General features: G+C 39.0%; 2 protein-coding genes and 1 long non-coding RNA gene across 3 annotated transcripts; 1 reads left to right on the top strand and 2 right to left on the bottom strand.

Moving 5' to 3' along the window:
- Window positions 1-1,755: 1,755 nt before the first annotated feature.
- pigr (polymeric immunoglobulin receptor) lies at window positions 1,756-7,784 on the bottom strand. Its single transcript, XM_034614860.1, has 8 exons — window positions 7,658-7,784; window positions 6,666-7,010; window positions 6,458-6,539; window positions 5,638-5,864; window positions 3,447-3,537; window positions 2,367-2,455; window positions 2,169-2,215; window positions 1,756-2,054 (listed from the first exon to the last, which is right to left on the bottom strand). The coding sequence occupies exons 1-8, from the start codon at window positions 7,704-7,706 to the stop codon at window positions 1,971-1,973; spliced, it is 1,014 nt and encodes a 337-aa protein (XP_034470751.1). The 5' UTR covers window positions 7,707-7,784; the 3' UTR covers window positions 1,756-1,970.
- A 4,173-nt stretch (window positions 7,785-11,957) lies between these two features.
- LOC117778947 lies at window positions 11,958-12,363 on the top strand. The gene is made up of 2 exons (XR_004616861.1): window positions 11,958-12,075; window positions 12,250-12,363. It is a non-coding gene; the product is annotated as an uncharacterized LOC117778947 (long non-coding RNA).
- On the bottom strand, window positions 12,205-14,893 carry dad1 (defender against cell death 1). The gene is made up of 3 exons (XM_034614872.1): window positions 14,551-14,893; window positions 13,008-13,166; window positions 12,205-12,480 (listed from the first exon to the last, which is right to left on the bottom strand). Exons 1-2 carry the CDS (start codon window positions 14,759-14,761, stop codon window positions 13,036-13,038), a joined length of 342 nt encoding a protein of 113 aa, XP_034470763.1. The 5' UTR covers window positions 14,762-14,893; the 3' UTR covers window positions 12,205-12,480; window positions 13,008-13,035.
- Window positions 14,894-16,549: the final 1,656 nt, after the last annotated feature.

The following is a 16,549-nucleotide window of genomic DNA, read 5'->3' on the forward strand; positions in this document are numbered from 1 at the left end:
AAGACAAATATATTAAATTAATCAACAAATAAACTTTAAATATGACTACACAGAGGAGGCGATTGTTCTTCCTCTACTACTACTACTGTTTTGAAATGTGACGTCAACAACACGTATTCTGATTGCGTAGACGTATACGTGTCTGAAGCAAAACTTCGGAAAAATCAACCTTGGTCCGAAAATATAAAAGTTGCTCGCTTGTATTTTGTCACTGATTTAAAAGCTTGAATTGACTTGATACAGGTTTCAGAAATATTAATTAAGAGCAAATTAATGGTACAAATGTCTAGTGTGCAAAGGCCTAAATATATGTTTTAATACCTTTCTTAATATTGTGCATAACTTATATCATGCCTGACACAGAGGTCTGGAGGCAGGACTGCATTAGATTACGGTGCTTTATGTTTTGTGTTAAGAGTTGCCCTCTTGTCTCTGTCATTGCAAGATGAACCTTGAGTCAGACTCTTTTCTTAAGAAGATAATAACAATCCTGATGAGACTTCTAGTGACCCAGACCTTTTATCTGCTTCTTCCCTTATGGTATATATATATGAAATGTTTCTATTGCACTTCAAGGTTTTTGGTTTGACTGTTGTAATAAACTCATTTATTAAAGTAAAGACAACTTAGACTCATTAATTCTTTTATTCACTTTACACCAATTAGACATTCAACCCTCTTTCATTAAACACGTGTCCAGAAGATTTTCTTCTTCAACTTAAGTAACAACATGAACAATTTCCCACTTGCACCAAGTTCTTTCCATTGAATATAATAGGAAATTACGGGGCGTTAAATTGAAGTGTCGTCATTTAATTTCTCCACATAAACAAAATAGTGGAGAAATCCCCCTTGGCTGTGAAAATACTCAACTCCTAAAAAACAATATCAGTGACTTTAGTGGTAGTTATGGCCAAAGTTAAAGAGAAGACCACACGGCTATATAATGGAAAATAGGTGTTAAATTAGAGATGAGCCATTTTCAGACATGAACTCCGGAGAATGTCCGCAGAATTGAGTCCAGACTTTCTCTGGAGTTTGCCATTCACACATGAACAACACAGCCGCAGATTCTCAGGTCAGGTGCGTTATCAACCACACAATCTCCAAGGCGTTCAGGTGAGGGGTGGTGCAGCAGGTATAGAGGCAGGGCATAATAATACTGCTGCAGAGATCACATGTTTCTGTTTACAGCACATCAACACCACTGTCAGCCCTTATCACCAAAATCTTAAAGGTTCACTGTGTAGAATTTAGTGACATCTAGTGGTGAAGTGGCATTTTGCAGCTGAATACCTCTCACCTCCACCTCCCCTTCCAACCAAACATGATAGAGAACCTGTGGTAGCCTTCAATTGTCATAAAAACTCAAAAGGAGTTTAGTTTGTCCATACTGGGCTACTGTAAAAAACACATCGGCCTACGAAAGAGAGGACCTGCTCCCGATGTAAATATAATGTATTTAAATATAAAGGGCTCATTTTAGGGTAAAGAAAACATTTGTACAATTGAAACACACAAGTAAAAACGTCAATAGCATTATTTTATATCCAATGTCTACCAATAGATCCCTTTCACCTAAATCTTACACCTTTAACATCTTATTTGATGTCTTCATCATGTATGACACCGCTTTTTAATCCTGAGATATTTGTTTCCTTTTTGTTTTATTCATTTTAGAAACTTCTTCTGCTGTGTTCGCAAATGAGCTCATTCGGACATTTTCCAGAGTTTCAGGAGATTATCTACATTTTAGTGTAGGTCTGAAAATATATATATATGCTAAGATGTCCATACTATACCAATTATGTACGGAAAGTAGTTTGCAGAAAACATCATAAATGTCTTTTAAATATGCTGCTTTATGTAATATACAAATAATGCATGTGTTCTTGCAGTGAAATAACAAATTACATTCAGTTACCGGAGAAAGAATAAACACGGCACAGACTCCATGAGTACAGACAAGCTCAGTGCATAAAAACCTCCTGGGAATCCTTGTTAATGTAAATGACAGCAGTATCTTGCAGGTCACCTACATCCCTTGAATACTCCTGCGGGAGAAGAAAAGAAAAATGAGCGCTATAATCACTAGAGCAGATCCTTGATAATAGCGTTTTCAAATGATGTGAAATAGAGTGATGACAGATATTTTAATGGAGGCTTACATTACGCCTCGCTTTCATCTCTTTAACTTGTCTCAGCACAGGATCCTCTGGAAACACATAGTGAGCATCTTTAAGCCACAAATAATGATGCAAATATACATACTTATAGGTATATTTAATGCATTTACAATATTTCATAGCCCAAAAAATGATTCTGCCTCGATTTATAATATGCAAAGAAATGAGAGGTTGCCTTACTGTAAAGTTTCCACTTCTTTCTTATCAATATGGCCAAACCCAGAAGCGCCATCAGAGAGGAGCACACCAGCAAAGACTTCAGGATGAGACTAAAACACAAACAACTGAAATCACTCACTAATCACTATATAGGGAATTTGCCATTTTGTAGTGCGGTCTGCATGTTAAGTGCATTTTTTTTTTTTTATACCCTCTAAAGGACACTATGTGGACTCATTGTATCCTCACAGCATTGACAGGAGGAAAAAACGCCAGAGAGACGAGAGGAGGGAGCGCGTCTGAGCCGTCTCTCTCCGGTGATTCTACTCCTTCTTATTCTTTTCAAAAAACATCGGAGTTATCATGCGGATAAAGACATGTGGATCCCTAATATTTCCGATGGCTATAGATAGTTTTTAATGAGCTGCACGACACAAATTCATAAGTCGTGGTGGTAAAATATCTAATAAGAGCAGAGCAGCACATCACAGCACAAACTGCAACAAATAAGTTTATTTTTACATTTAAACATGGTCATTCAACTTGTTTTTTTTTTTTACCTAAAGTATTACTACCGAGGTGTAAATTAAACATTTAAAATTTATTATGGGATTTTGCACTGGCCGATGTGTAATCCTGTGACAACCAGCGAAGAGAAATTAGTAGATTCCGAAAGCATTTTTTTCTTTTGCCGATGAGGTCACTTTATAGTCCTCATTGTAAAAGTCTATACAGTGAGTAGGGGGTAGTGAGTGAGAGGGTGATTTCGGACACAGCCGTAGTGATCTTTACAGCCAGTCCACTAAGAGCATCTCCGGTTGATACTTTAATCGTCCTGACATTGTAACACAATGGCCGAGATGATGACGGATGGATATTCCTCTGCAAGAATAGTCCGATCATTATCTGTGCTTGGCGGAGCTGAACTCTGGTGAACTCCATCGTGATGGCAAGGAGAACCATCCATAACGGTTAACAGCGGGAGCAGCATCACATCAAACATAGGAGGCATGGTAAAGGAGTGGCAATTTATGTGTAAATGCAATGTGTAAATATTCAATGTGGGGGAAGTGGAATCATAAAGAAGTGCTTGACTCTTACCCGTGACTGTGCCAGGAGTCCATGGTGATGTGTCCGGGTGGCGGGAGGTCAACAGACTGATGCGCTGTAGGTGGGAGTGTTACAGATGTCGCTGCGGGGATAAAGATATTATACAAAAAGCAGAAAAATGATGTACAGTTATAGGCAGCAGCAGTACACACAGAGTTCTACCGTCAATATCCTTGATATGTGACTTGTAATAATCAATACAGCTAGAGACCTGAGAGCCTCAGTCGTATGTCACAAACACATATTGATCTTCAACGCTGGACGTGGCTATTTGTCATTTCAGCAGCTTGAAAATTGACATGGGGAAAAGGCCATAAGTCAGACAATTGTGCCTCCTTTCTTATCTACAATGGCCTGGTTTGAATAGAGCCCAGTGACATTTTGGAATTTCAAGAAGCGAGTCAGATCACCACGTAAATAACTCACAGTTCACAGATTTGTCTGGTTTCTATTCCCTATAGGCTCAGCAGATGTTTCCCACACTGAAATCTCACGGTGAAAGCTTTGATTGTGAGATTTGGGCTTCGATAGACTCATTATTTTTAAAGCAGCGAAGATCATTGTGTTTCATAAGTTTCTGTTATAATGGTGAAATGTCCGATTTCAGATTAAACGTGGCCAAAGTTTCAAATAATGAGGAGAATGTGTGTAAAAGTAATCGCTGTGAGACAAAAGCTCAGGCTGCAGACTGCTTTGATGTGACAAGCTGATGTCAGCATGTCACTGATTTCTTTATATGGTCTCCCTCTCAAAAGACACTGCCTTTCTCCAAGAAGAGTCTACTTGAGCATTGTAGGCCTTTAATGTATTCTTCCACTGTAAAATCAGAGACGTCCTGCTGTAATCTTTGTTTCTGTCCACTCTTCTATCAGTAGGAGGATGAGGTGGAGCTCACAAGCAATGAATGCGAGACCCCGTGGTGGGCTTCCAGATGTTTGGCCTATCAGACAAAAGTGAAGTTGAAGGAGACCTGAGCCCCATCACCTGTTTCAGTCAGAGGCTCAACTGAGGGGCTGCATAACCGAATGTTTGAAAGAAGTACGGACTTTTCGCCTCTCCTCTGTTTGTTGGTTGGTTTGTGTGTTTACACAAGATTACATAAAAACAACTGAATAGATTTCCACGGAAATTGGTGGGAGCCGGATCAGAGGATATATCCAGGTTTTGAAATTTGGTGCAGCTTGATTGAATATAAGGGGACTGTTGGGCCTTGGCAGAGCAGTGCGCTCGACTGAGTGCCACTGTAGTTTTAAACTGTGAATTATGGAAAACTTCCATTGGAGTTCCAAGAGAAAAAATATAGAGCTGGAATCACAGTGAGTCAAATTTGTACGTGTGATGAGAAAGTCCATCCATCCATTATGTAGACCGCTTATCCTTTGACGGTCCACAAAGTGGAGCATTTAGGAGATATTTGTCGTCAGTAGGCCATGGATTAAGAAGAACTTTTTGAATGTATTGCTAAAGTTGCTCTGTGTGTGGGTAGTCAGGCTGTGTGCTAAAACTTCTGCCATTTCAACTTTATGGCGACAGTATGTCAGTGTTGTGTTTGCCTGTTCCTTTGCCCCCAAGTGTGAAAAATATATCAGAAATGCAAAATCCTGTCTTGTGCAGCTTCAACAAATAATCAAATGAGATGAAACACTAACTTGTCTAGATCAGTGATTCTCAACCTGGGGGTCCAAACCCCATTGAGGGGTTGCGAGAAAATTCCCAGGTGGTTGTGAAGAAGAAAATAATAGAATATATTAAAAATAAAATTACATGTTTTAGTCTTGGAATTTTTTGAACATTCAATTGTCTGTGCCGGCTTCTATATTTTTGTCGCAGTTAAAAAAATTTTTGGCAGTTTTTCCTCACTCTTGTTTAATGAGAATGTTCAAATTGGGATTTGTGAATATGGCCTGTAGAAATAACATTTTATAGATTGATTAATTGATTGACTGACTACGGAGAAACACATATCGGCTTCTCCATCTAATCCAACAGGGGCTGCATTACACACTCACGGTGCAGTGGCACCAGCGACCCAACCCATCCTCTGAATTGAGTGATGGGGGAAAAAGTTAACTGTCATTATACTGATTATACTGTTGGATCACGACTCTAAAAGGTTAAGAAACACTGGTCTAGATTCCCAACACATGCACAGATTTGATGTGAAACACGTTTGTCAACCTACTAGTCGTGGGTCGTGGTGTGACCAGCACCTGCACAGCTATCTTCTGGTATCCTGAAGAACACCAGTACCAGCCAATGTCTCTCATCTGCAGATTCTTTAAGGTTACAGTGAAAGCCGTAGTTCTGTCATCACTGATGGCCACTGAAGTGTCTTCGTAGCTCCCTTCAGAATCCGTCACCAGACAGGAGCTCCAGTCTCCACTCCGACACCACTTCTTCTCAATCTCTCTGTTGGCAAACAGACACAGCAGACAGGGAGGACAGACTGTCCATCAGCGTCTCACTTGGATTGAAGATTTCTAACAAATAACCATGTTTAGTGAGTTTAGTTTGTAAATGTTGTTTTCCTTGCAGACGCACTGTAAAAATGCTCAAGGTTGTTCAACTTAAAAAGTTATGTTCAATTACTGCCTTGAAAACATATGTAGACTCAACTTAAAGATCATTTTTGATTCGATTCAGGGCTAAGAAAAACATGTGTTTAATGATCATTCATTGTTTGAACTTCATACTCTGAATTTAAACAACTATGTTACATTAACCATTCATGAAACCTTCCTTTCTCTTACAAACAACACTTACATTTAATCCCACACCAATTCAACAAACATTTTCAAGTTAAGATAACAAACTAAATTCATACCATTTGCCTTTTCAAGTTGCCGTGTTAACTTGTAATTTAGGAGGCAATTTAACTTAAGTTTTCAAATTAAGTCGATGTAAATTGTTTCATTTAATATTTATATAATTATATATGGGTAAAACATCCATAAATCTGACCGAACTAAACTAAACTTGACATGAATGGGAAAATCAAACACCTGTATCTCTTGCTGTAGAGGCATTCAACTGAAACACTGCTCCCTTCTTCTCCTGTCAGAATGTTGTTTACTACTGACATACCTGCAAGAAAAAGATCAACTCATATCAATAGCCTGCATTTGTAATCCAACCATTTGATGTACATGTTTTTTTTTTCCTCCAGGGATAAATATTGATTTATGAGTTCAGAATATCTCCATCACTCACCATGAATAACCTTGATGTAAGGGTATGTAGCAACATCTCGGCTCCATATACCAGCTACTTCCACGCCGCACATGTACCACCCGGAGTCCTTCTCCTTCAGGTTGTTCATGGTCACCGTGAACACCAGCTGGACCGGGTCGTCGAAAATGCTCACTTTATCCACAGCCGGGTTGGTTGAACGGGGGTCATCTGTTCGGGCTAAGCTGGTGCAGAAATCCCTCATCCTCCCCTGACACCAGTATTTCACATAGCTGGCATACTGAGGGTCGTAATGACACGGGACTGTGAGCGATCGACCCTCCAGGACCTCAAACTCTTCTGCTGTAGTAACCCCACAGAGGAAGGCTGATGGAAAGTGGAGATGATTGAACACTGACCACAAGCTTGAACTTCTGCCGTCAGAACAGAACAGTCGCTCAGTGTTTCTTATCTGTGACTGAGTAACAGTGAAATTGGCCTTGAGCAACATTTAGTACAATATTTATGGTTTCAGTTTCCACTGTAACAAATCACTTCCTACTTTTAAGTTCCCTCTCCATACTTCTTATTCCAAAATTGGATTATCCCTCTATAATACAGAATTTTTGAGGACAAATAGAAGAGGCTTTTGAAGACTCGACAAAATAAACATCAAACGTAGTTTAGCTTTGGGGCAAACAATACAGAAGCTCGGAAGATTGAAAAAGAAAACACACAAAAGCCTCCTCTGGCTCTTACAGCAAACGGCAACTTTAAAACCCCTTCTACTTTGGCATTAACAAATGATAAATACAGGGAATAGATAAAACTGTAAAGAGAAGTGAAGCATAGGAAACATATGTTGCATTGTCGGACTAGGATTTGCCAAAAGCACAAAATAAAGTGAGGTGGCGGCGGAATAGACATTAATCCTCCTTAGAAATCTTTTTCTTCAGTTACCAGCAGACATAAATAAGCTGCAAATGATTATTGAACAACTACTAGAATCATATGACAGTAGTCATAGTAATTACCTGAGATCCATGGTAATAGGCTGAGAGTGCGTGTGAAGAGTTGCGGCATGTTTCAGACACAGCTTGAGGTTTTACCAAATCAGTTCTCCTCCTTTTGGAAACACAGACGTCAGGTTCCGCAGTGACAACTTCCCATTGGTCACGGGGGCGTTAGTTGGATCCAGATGTTCTAGATATTAACCATGTAGTTGCCAGTTAGGCTTAAAAGGCGGGGGATGCTGTCAGGAAACATCTAACAATGATTTGTGTATAAATAAAAAGTGTATCCCTGCTGGTTTGTTGGATCAACCTAATAAAACTGAATTTACTGCAACAAAAATGCATGAAGAATGTTGACCTATATGCTGATGTCCTATATATCCCTTTGCTTCCCAACAGGATTTATTTACTTTCTCAGATGCACAAACCTCCAAAACGTTATGATACTCAAGATTTCTTTGACCTTCCATCACAATTTGAAAATGGACATATTTGCTTTCTTGGCAAAAAAAATCTGAGAATGGATACTGCTCATATCTGTTAAGTAACTATGAAGCTACAGCCAGCAGCTGGTTAGCATAAAGGCTGGAGTCAAGGGGAAACAGTTAGCCGGGCTCTTTCCAAGGGTAACCCACCAGCATCACTATAGATCACCACCTGACACGTTTATGGGGGAAAACCACTCCTCATCATAGACATGAGTGCCTCCTCAAAGTGAAGCCAAAGCGTCTTGATTGCCCCCTGGTGGCTGGCTGCAGTAGAGGTCATAAAACCTGCCTCATCCACGTAAGCAGTAGGGACATGGACCAAACTAAAAAGTCAAATATACATGAAATAAATTTTACTCAAAGATGATTTCGGTCATTTACAGTGGTTCATATCACCCTGCTGTTTGTTCAAGTGTTCATGTTTCCATCCCCCGATCGCTATCGCACAGCTTCGATTATGACGTATCGGCACAAGGTGGCAGCATTTGTATCCAGGATATTTTGACTTCATGTCTGGATAGTGGGAGGAAATGGAGACTTGTCGTCCATCTTTACATATAGTCTATGCCTCACATAGGTTTTTGTACATACTAAACAAACAAGATGTAAAGTATACAAATGCTATGCTAAACTAATTGCTTTCAAGCATCTTCTTGTCTGACTCTCATAGAAGCAGCACATAAGGAGTCCTTCCCCAAAATGTCAGACAATTCCTCTAAGGTTAAACATCCTTCTGACATTTATATCTCCTGCTTTTATGATCTTGGTGCTTGCCATCTTTTTCATAGCCTATATTCTCCCAAGGAACAAAATCCTGAGCGCCTTCCCCCCACGGACGCAGATAATTCATTTGGCAGGCTACAATGAAGTTATTTGATTTTGATGCCTGAACATATTGGATTTGGTCCAGTCTTCATTTGTTGGATTAAGCTTCTACACACAGCCCCCACAGCCAGCGAATTAACAAACAATTATTCCAAGCCTCTCAATTTGCTCTGTGAAGGGTGTCAAGGATGTCCCAGAAGTCCCTTGCTTTTTAATGGGGCTACAAAGCCATTTTATGGTCGTCCATTTCCTGGAAAAATGTGGGCACAACCCAGAAATGAAACTGAACTTCCATGACAGTTCAGGCTGATCTCAGAAACGAAACTTAACTTTCACAACACATTCCAGCTCTGTGAAAGACCAGTTTTCACATCTGTATTAATAGATTTCATTTTTTGTGAATCGTGGCATCAAAATAACAAAGATAATAAATAGTCACAATTTTCCACTTGTCTCACAGAGTAAACAAGCGTCAACAAGAAATAAATTACTCTCTATTGACAGTTTGGTGGAAATTAATACCCGTTTTTTTCCTAATCTGCCATTACTCAGAATGAATGTTAGTTAATGACATTTTCCTTCCAGTAGGCGAGAGTCAGAAAAGACATATCACAATCTGATTGTGATAGAAAGTACATTTACTCATGTACTACTGTATTTCTAATTTTATGGTACTCAATACTTTCAACCTTTCAAATCATAATGTTATAGTTTATTTTACACTGCCATGATGTGATGGATTTAGTTACTTTCTCATTGTGGAACATATATCTTAAGAACCGTTCATCTTATCAGCTTCACACTTGTGAAGTTGTTACGGGCCCAGGGAAGTGCAGTGTTGAATCTGGTGGGATTTGGACACCAGCATGAATAAAGGGCTCTTTCACTGTGGAGACTGGGACTCATCAACGTAAATTATGTTTCTGATCATGACAACAGGCACGTTCACAACAACAGCAACAATTTCCACTTCTGTGCACTGAGCCGAGCTTCACTGAACTTTAAATAAACTGGTGAACAGCTTTCTGTACAGCAGACGTGCTGCAGCTCCAGGGTTCTGCGGACTGAGTCCAGCAGTCCAGTCTTTATTTGACGCAGCTCGATTACTGCAGGTCACTTTTACAGTTTCAGAAAGAGAGCTGCAACTGGCATTTACATAGGTTTAGCAAACAGCCTATTCCAAACCAGCAGGTTTAGAACAGGCACTGCCCTAGAGTTCTTAAAATGAGCTTGACTGTGCAGCACCTTAGCCAACCACAAGATTAAAATATATCAGCAATAAAATACAAAATTCAAAATATATAGCAATATAATAACACTTGTACTTAAATGTTGGGAAGAATTTTACAGTGTGGTATTGCTACTTAATTTTCTTTACCCCACTCACATGAATTTGTTTCCACTCACCTTTACCTATAACCAGGACAAGACATTAATGAGTTGACTAAATGTTCAAAATGTTATTGACTTCTTTGTAGAGAGCTCAAACTTCTCTTTGAAAATTTTTGTTACGATCATATCAGTCATATACGTCTCTCAGAATCCCAGAATAACCTATCCTACAACTTTAAGCTATCCTTTTGCAAAAGGACTGGTGCTAATGTCATCTCTTTAATGTGTGTAGAGCCCGGTAGATAGACTACCTCTTTGACTGCTAATAAATCAGCAAAGGAAGAGATTTTAGCTCTGACCTTTCCAGCAGAAACGTGGGCCGCCGGCTCGATTCAGACTATTTTTCATCTCCGCGTGCGAAACGGTTTCATATCCAGTTGAAACTGGTCCTCAGATCTGTCAGAGCAAACTCGCTAAAACGAACCCCCGGGTCAGAGCATTCAGTGACAACTGTAAGTGAGCGATGGTAACGCCTCAGTTTAAAGCAATTGAGCAGTAATGTGTTTCATTCTATCTGAGAGGCAGATCCTCTCATTCCTCTGCAGGGTAATGTTCTTTTGGGCGTGTTGCACGAGTGGAAGGTGTCTGCTCCCGATACTTTCACGAAGCATTGAACTGTCTTCTTCAGCATAAGAAACAATGCAATCTGTAAGTTCAGAAAGAGTTCTCCAAAGTATAGACAGTAACACAGGATGTAGATCCGTAAAACAGACAGTATAAAAGCACAGTAATATATTAGATATATTGCATCAAATATTGAGAGAATCGTGTAGAGATCAGCCTGTTTTCTTATATTAGTGGATCATGTCATTGATACAATAATTTGCAAGCAGCACTTTAACGTTGTAGCTAGTTCAGAAGTAGCTGAGCCCTTCTGTAAGGTCTTGTTTGTCTGTTAGTCAGCAGGATTACGTAGAAAAAACTACTGAAACGACCCCCCCCAGTCAGTGCAGGGCCCTTAGAGTTACACTGAATTTCCCCTGCCTTTCGACACCCCTGATCTTTTATGCTAGTTTGTATTTCAGCTCGTTTACATTTTGAAAACAGATAAAAGTACATTTTTACCATGTTATATTTATCTGAAAGATTTAGTGATTAACATTGCTGGATAAAAAAAAATGTAACTAACTATCTTGTCAACAAATAAAATGTAGCACATTGTTATAGGTCAACCTACCCAACAGAATATAATACTCTGCCAAGGCCCAATAGTCCTCTCTTGAATTGACAATTACATTCACTCAATTTGGGGGTAGAAAGGTTTGATCCCCAGCTCTTCTAGTCTACATGGACAAGTGGGTGTGTGGATAGTGTGATAGAAAAAGCGCAGTGTATATTAGTGCTGTATAAATAGTTGAATTCTACTTGTACTGTGAAGCACTGTGAGTGGTCAGTATAATACAGTCTGTTACCATTTATTATTAGTGTTCTCAGGTCACTATATTGTTTTATTTCATAAAGGCACAAAATATCTTGCGACAGCCCTGCATAACATTTTAATAAACTACTTACAAAAACGTACTTGTGTAACTACTGGGTATGGAGTCCTTTTTACCATTTTTTTGTAGACAGGTGGATGTTTAATATTTAGTTGTTTGCAATAAGCAGATCTTCATGTAAACTCATAGCTTCCCCAACAGTGATGGAAACAAAGCTGTTGTATAAATGAGGCTGTAATATAACAGCAGAGCATAACAAAGGGAGGATATAGAGATGAAACTTGTACAGCACTGTGTGGCGAACTGGTCTTATTAGAAGGAGGCTTGTTGACAAGCAAAGGAACAATCATCTTGTTTCTTTTGAGATTCTGATACAATATATGCAATTATTTTTCTCTAGAAGAGATGTTATTGGGGAGGAGACTGAAGCTGCTAAGAGTTTAATATTTGTGAAATCAGGTACTTTTAGAAAACACTTAAATTCGCTATTCACCACGTCTGTTGTTTTTATTTCGTCACCTCAGTGCAAAAAGGGAATGCTTTACAAATTTGTACATTTAAAAAAAAAAAAGTTCAACCATTTTATCAGTAAGAAAATTGTACTGTATCACATGTGACAAGATGCAACTGATTCAGTGTTGACGGCGGAATGCGGCATCATGTCTTGACGGGGAGATTTGCTATCTTCTCTTGTCGTGATCTTTGGGGAAAAAGAAAAAAGCAGAAGAGGTGGACGGGTTAATAACATGGAGGCTATGAAAAAGAAAACAGAGTGTGACCTTTCCTCCACTGTCTGCTCGTCTAAAAATTTTATAACGCTGTTTTCTAGCAAAGCAAAAGGCAATATGTGGTATCCTGTGGATCTACCCTGAATAGCAAGAGTCTGCTTTATCACACTCTATCTGGAGCTGTTCCACTGAGAAATAAGTGATGACCTGGCAAGGACGGTTAATGTGACTAAGAGCACCCAAAGGAAAAGGGCATGTCTTATTTTCCAAGCATATATCTGTTTAAAAGCCCTTTTACTGTCCACTGAGAGACTGTGTGCTATATCCACAGGAGGGTTGGCTCATGTCCCTGTAAACTCTTATATCAAAGATACTGACTCTACTTAAAACCGATCGTAAATTCATCTATACTGTAGCAATGGTGCTGAACAAAATATATACGTTATAAATCCAACTTTACTAACTCTTAAAATGAGAGATGTTTGTGTAAACTACACACCTTCTGAGAGGGGGCTAATTAATTAGTTTCAACCAATGAAGTTCATCACAACCAGGTGGAGGACAGTGTGAGCGAACAGGAAGTCAGCAAAGGCCCTCTCTGGAGAGATGGACAGGAAGTCTCCCTTGTTCTGTGGGTTGATCTGGATACGAAGACACACTGGAGAGAGAGAGAGAGAGAGAGAGAGAGAAGACATGGAGGATTTAGTTTGTTTTGTGCACCACAGATTAACATAAAGCAATAGGACTATAACTAATGATCATTTCCACAATGACTTAAGAACATTTTCAATTGATAGCTTAGCAAATATTTGTCAGAACTTATCAGAATAAGACTTGTGATGATGACCGAATCATTCTTCTTTGAGCCGTACTGTTTTCCCATACTGAATCCTCTCCCACAGTGGAGTAACAAAGTGGATGTGTAACAAATAGGAGCGTAACGATTTTGAGACTGAGACTAAATGATACAAATATCCACAATCTCTCCTCGTGACAGGTCGATGGAAGGGCGATACCCCAACCGGCTGCCTCCTGAGCTCTTTATGCCATCTTCATTGTTCTATTTGGAGTTAGGGTACGCTTTGTTTTTTTTATATTGTCTCATGACTATTTTCGATCCAATCCTGATCCAGTGATTAAACCATGAAGAGTTGGAAGATTTTGGTTAATGTCTCGTCGCCCCAAAAAAGAGCCCCCTTTGAGCTTTTCTAGTCTTGATGACCACTGTACCGCTTTACAGAAACAAAATATTTCAACATTCAAAAAATAAATAAAAATCAAGGTATGTATCAAATGGTGCCTCATTAATCTAGGTCTATCAGTGAAACTGTGAATTTTGAGGAAAATAATAACGTTACTTTAACGCATTTTACTTTCAAAGCTGAAAAATTCAGCCCTGAAACCTTTGAAGAAATATTATCAATAAAGTAATATTTGACATCACTCAATGACACCTGGCAGGGAAGCTGAGACAAATAGTTACTGACTAATTATCCTGCTGCTTAATGCAATGATCTGTATCATCGCCATCATCATCATCATATCAGCCAAAGGGCCTAATGCCACCCAGTCGAATGTTTTATGGAGAAGTTGTCAATGAACTCGGAGTACCAGGGTCTCCACTCTCCTGCACTATGGGAACACACACAGCTCTGAAACCTAAAGAGAGTTATTTAGTGACCTGCTTATTAGATAGATGCACTTGAAATACCAACACTTCAATGCAACGAACCTGCAGTCAACCCGACTACAATGAAGGCTGGGATGTGCAGTACATTTTAAAATCAGTGGAATCAGCTTCGTGGTCAAGTTGGAGGCGGAGGTTTGTTCTGCTGTTTAAGTGTATTGCAGTAAATATTATAAATGGTGCGGGATTAATTAAAACTGCCCCTCAAACCACTTTTATACAGCTTTTTGATAAAGCTACATTAGCTCGTTAGCTAGCATGGGTCTGTGCGGGTCGCTGAAGGAGCACTGACCCCGGGACTCGGTGAAACCTCCCGGTGACAGTAACAGGACATGTCCCCGCGGAGACGACTGACCTGCGAGGATGAAGCAGCCCACACACGAGATGAACCCGGACAGAAAGCTGTTGAAGGGGAAGGTGCCGACCAGCAGGCAGTAGAGGAACTGCAGAGCCCCCGTCAACAGGATGTACAGCAGATAGGCGTCCACCACCTTCAGCTTGTTGTGCGTCGAGGAGCCGTACTCCTCCAGGAACCGGGCGACCACCGAGATCACGGAGTTAGACATGCTTCTTGGGTTGGGGGCTAAGTGTGCAGCTAGCAGCGGTTAGCACAGCTCCTCTTCCTCAGTCCAATGAGTGACGTGTCCTCGGCCAACCGGAAGCCGCCCCGGTGTTACAGGGAATGCAGTCCGAGTAGCAAAAAGGGCCCGTGTTGAATAAGGGATAGTTAGCACCGCCCTCCCAAAATTATTGAAAGAAAGATATGCTAAAAGTAAACAGATGTTACTCTCTGTCAGTTTCATGACATGCATCCATGTTATTGTAATTTACATAATCATACCGTCACACTAAATGTAAAACTGTTTTAAAACTTGATGAAGTGATTGTTTTCTAGATTCAATTTCATTTTCAGCACGAACCAAGAATAACTATGAAATCCCAATTTACTGTAGCTACTTTGGGTACTGTAGCTTTTTCTAAATAAACTTTATTAATTAACAATTAGCCAAACAACATAAAGCACACATAGACTAATATAACGTGCCCATAGAAATGAACAAACATACAGAGTACAAAGTAAACAAAGTTTCATATTGACAAACACAAAAAGCTAGTTGGTATAATCTTAAAGTTTGACATGTAAATAGATGATTATGTATTAGGTTTATCAAGCAATTAATAAATGGTGAGAAATTATAATTTAGTGAATTGTTTGCAATTAACATTTGACCTCAATCTTCAAGTAATTTTTTTCTCTTTAGTGAAGAATGAAATGTACAACTATATATTACAGTTCAATAGTGTCACATAGAACAGAGTTCACAATGCAACTATATAGTTTAAATACAGACAATAGATAAACCAAATAAAATAATAATAGTAAAGGGGATGTTAAACCCAAAGTTGCACACTTGTCACCAGATTATCACAAATTTTCTGAGAGACAGCAAGCTCAAATCCTGGAAGCGGCAATTTAGTCACTATTATCTGCATTTGGAAAAATTACTCAAACATACAAAAAAGTGATTATTTACACATTTTGAATGTCTGTCATAAAAAGCAATATATATATTTTTTTCAACTTGTACTTGGTAACCTTGGTGTAGATGTACTTGAAATGAATGGTTAGCCAGGAAAGTATAAATAACACTTTGCTTCAATATCAGTACATTTCACTTTATTTTAACAGGATAAGCCAGCCTGTATCATTATTGCTGTCCATGGAGTTATTGTCAGTTAACTGAATTCATATAAATACTGAGGACATGGGAATAAAACTTAAAAAGTAGTAGGTCAGTAGCTATTTGTTGTGTACAGCTTTGTTTGTTATTTGTCTAGTATATGCACTGATACTTTTACAATAGAAGTTCATAACTGATCAAAAATATTTTGAACTTGAAGGAGCACTTATTTATTTTAAATGTTCTTATGGATGTTAGTGTATTTAACTAAGAGTCCTTGGAGAATGCCTATGAGATCCCGTCATAAAGAAAACATTTGGGCCAAAGTCAACTTATGATAGTAAATAAAACTGTAAATGGTTTATTTGCAATTGGAAAGCAATTTTTTTGTGAGTCTCTCTTTGCTGTCTTGTAACACAAAAACACTGAATACATTTATTCAGCCTAGAGAGAACCTAAATATAAATGGAGAGTCCTACTGTTACTTATACTTTGTTCCTTTGAGGTATTTCCAACTACTTTGGTACAGTTGTAGTCAATAAATTGCAACATGAGCATCTCTGTGCATCACTGCTATCATGGAGTTATTCACCATCTTGAATGTGTCTCATGTAGAATTTAAGGCAAGGATAACAATTAAAATTTTTCCTTTGGTTTATCACAGTTTACTCA

The sequence above is a fragment of the Hippoglossus hippoglossus genome, chromosome 17, assembly GCF_009819705.1.
Source record: "Hippoglossus hippoglossus isolate fHipHip1 chromosome 17, fHipHip1.pri, whole genome shotgun sequence".
In the NCBI taxonomy this organism is placed as follows: domain Eukaryota; kingdom Metazoa; phylum Chordata; class Actinopteri; order Pleuronectiformes; family Pleuronectidae; genus Hippoglossus; species Hippoglossus hippoglossus.

Bases quoted from the DNA above. Each gene is read 5' to 3' on its own strand.
- pigr (XM_034614860.1), bottom strand. From the start codon at position 7,706: ATGCCGCAACTCTTCACACGCACTCTCAGCCTATTACCATGGATCTCA. The intron at 2,456-3,446 runs GTAAGAGTCAAG...TTTGTGTTTTAG, and splicing joins GACTCCTGGCACAGTCACGG to TCTCATCCTGAAGTCTTTGC. The intron at 2,216-2,366 runs GTAAGGCAACCT...ATGTGTTTCCAG, and splicing joins AAAGAAGTGGAAACTTTACA to AGGATCCTGTGCTGAGACAA.
- dad1 (XM_034614872.1), bottom strand. From the start codon at position 14,761: ATGTCTAACTCCGTGATCTCGGTGGTCGCCCGGTTCCTGGAGGAGTAC. The intron at 13,167-14,550 runs GTCAGTCGTCTC...CTCTCTCTCCAG, and splicing joins GGGCTGCTTCATCCTCGCAG to TGTGTCTTCGTATCCAGATC.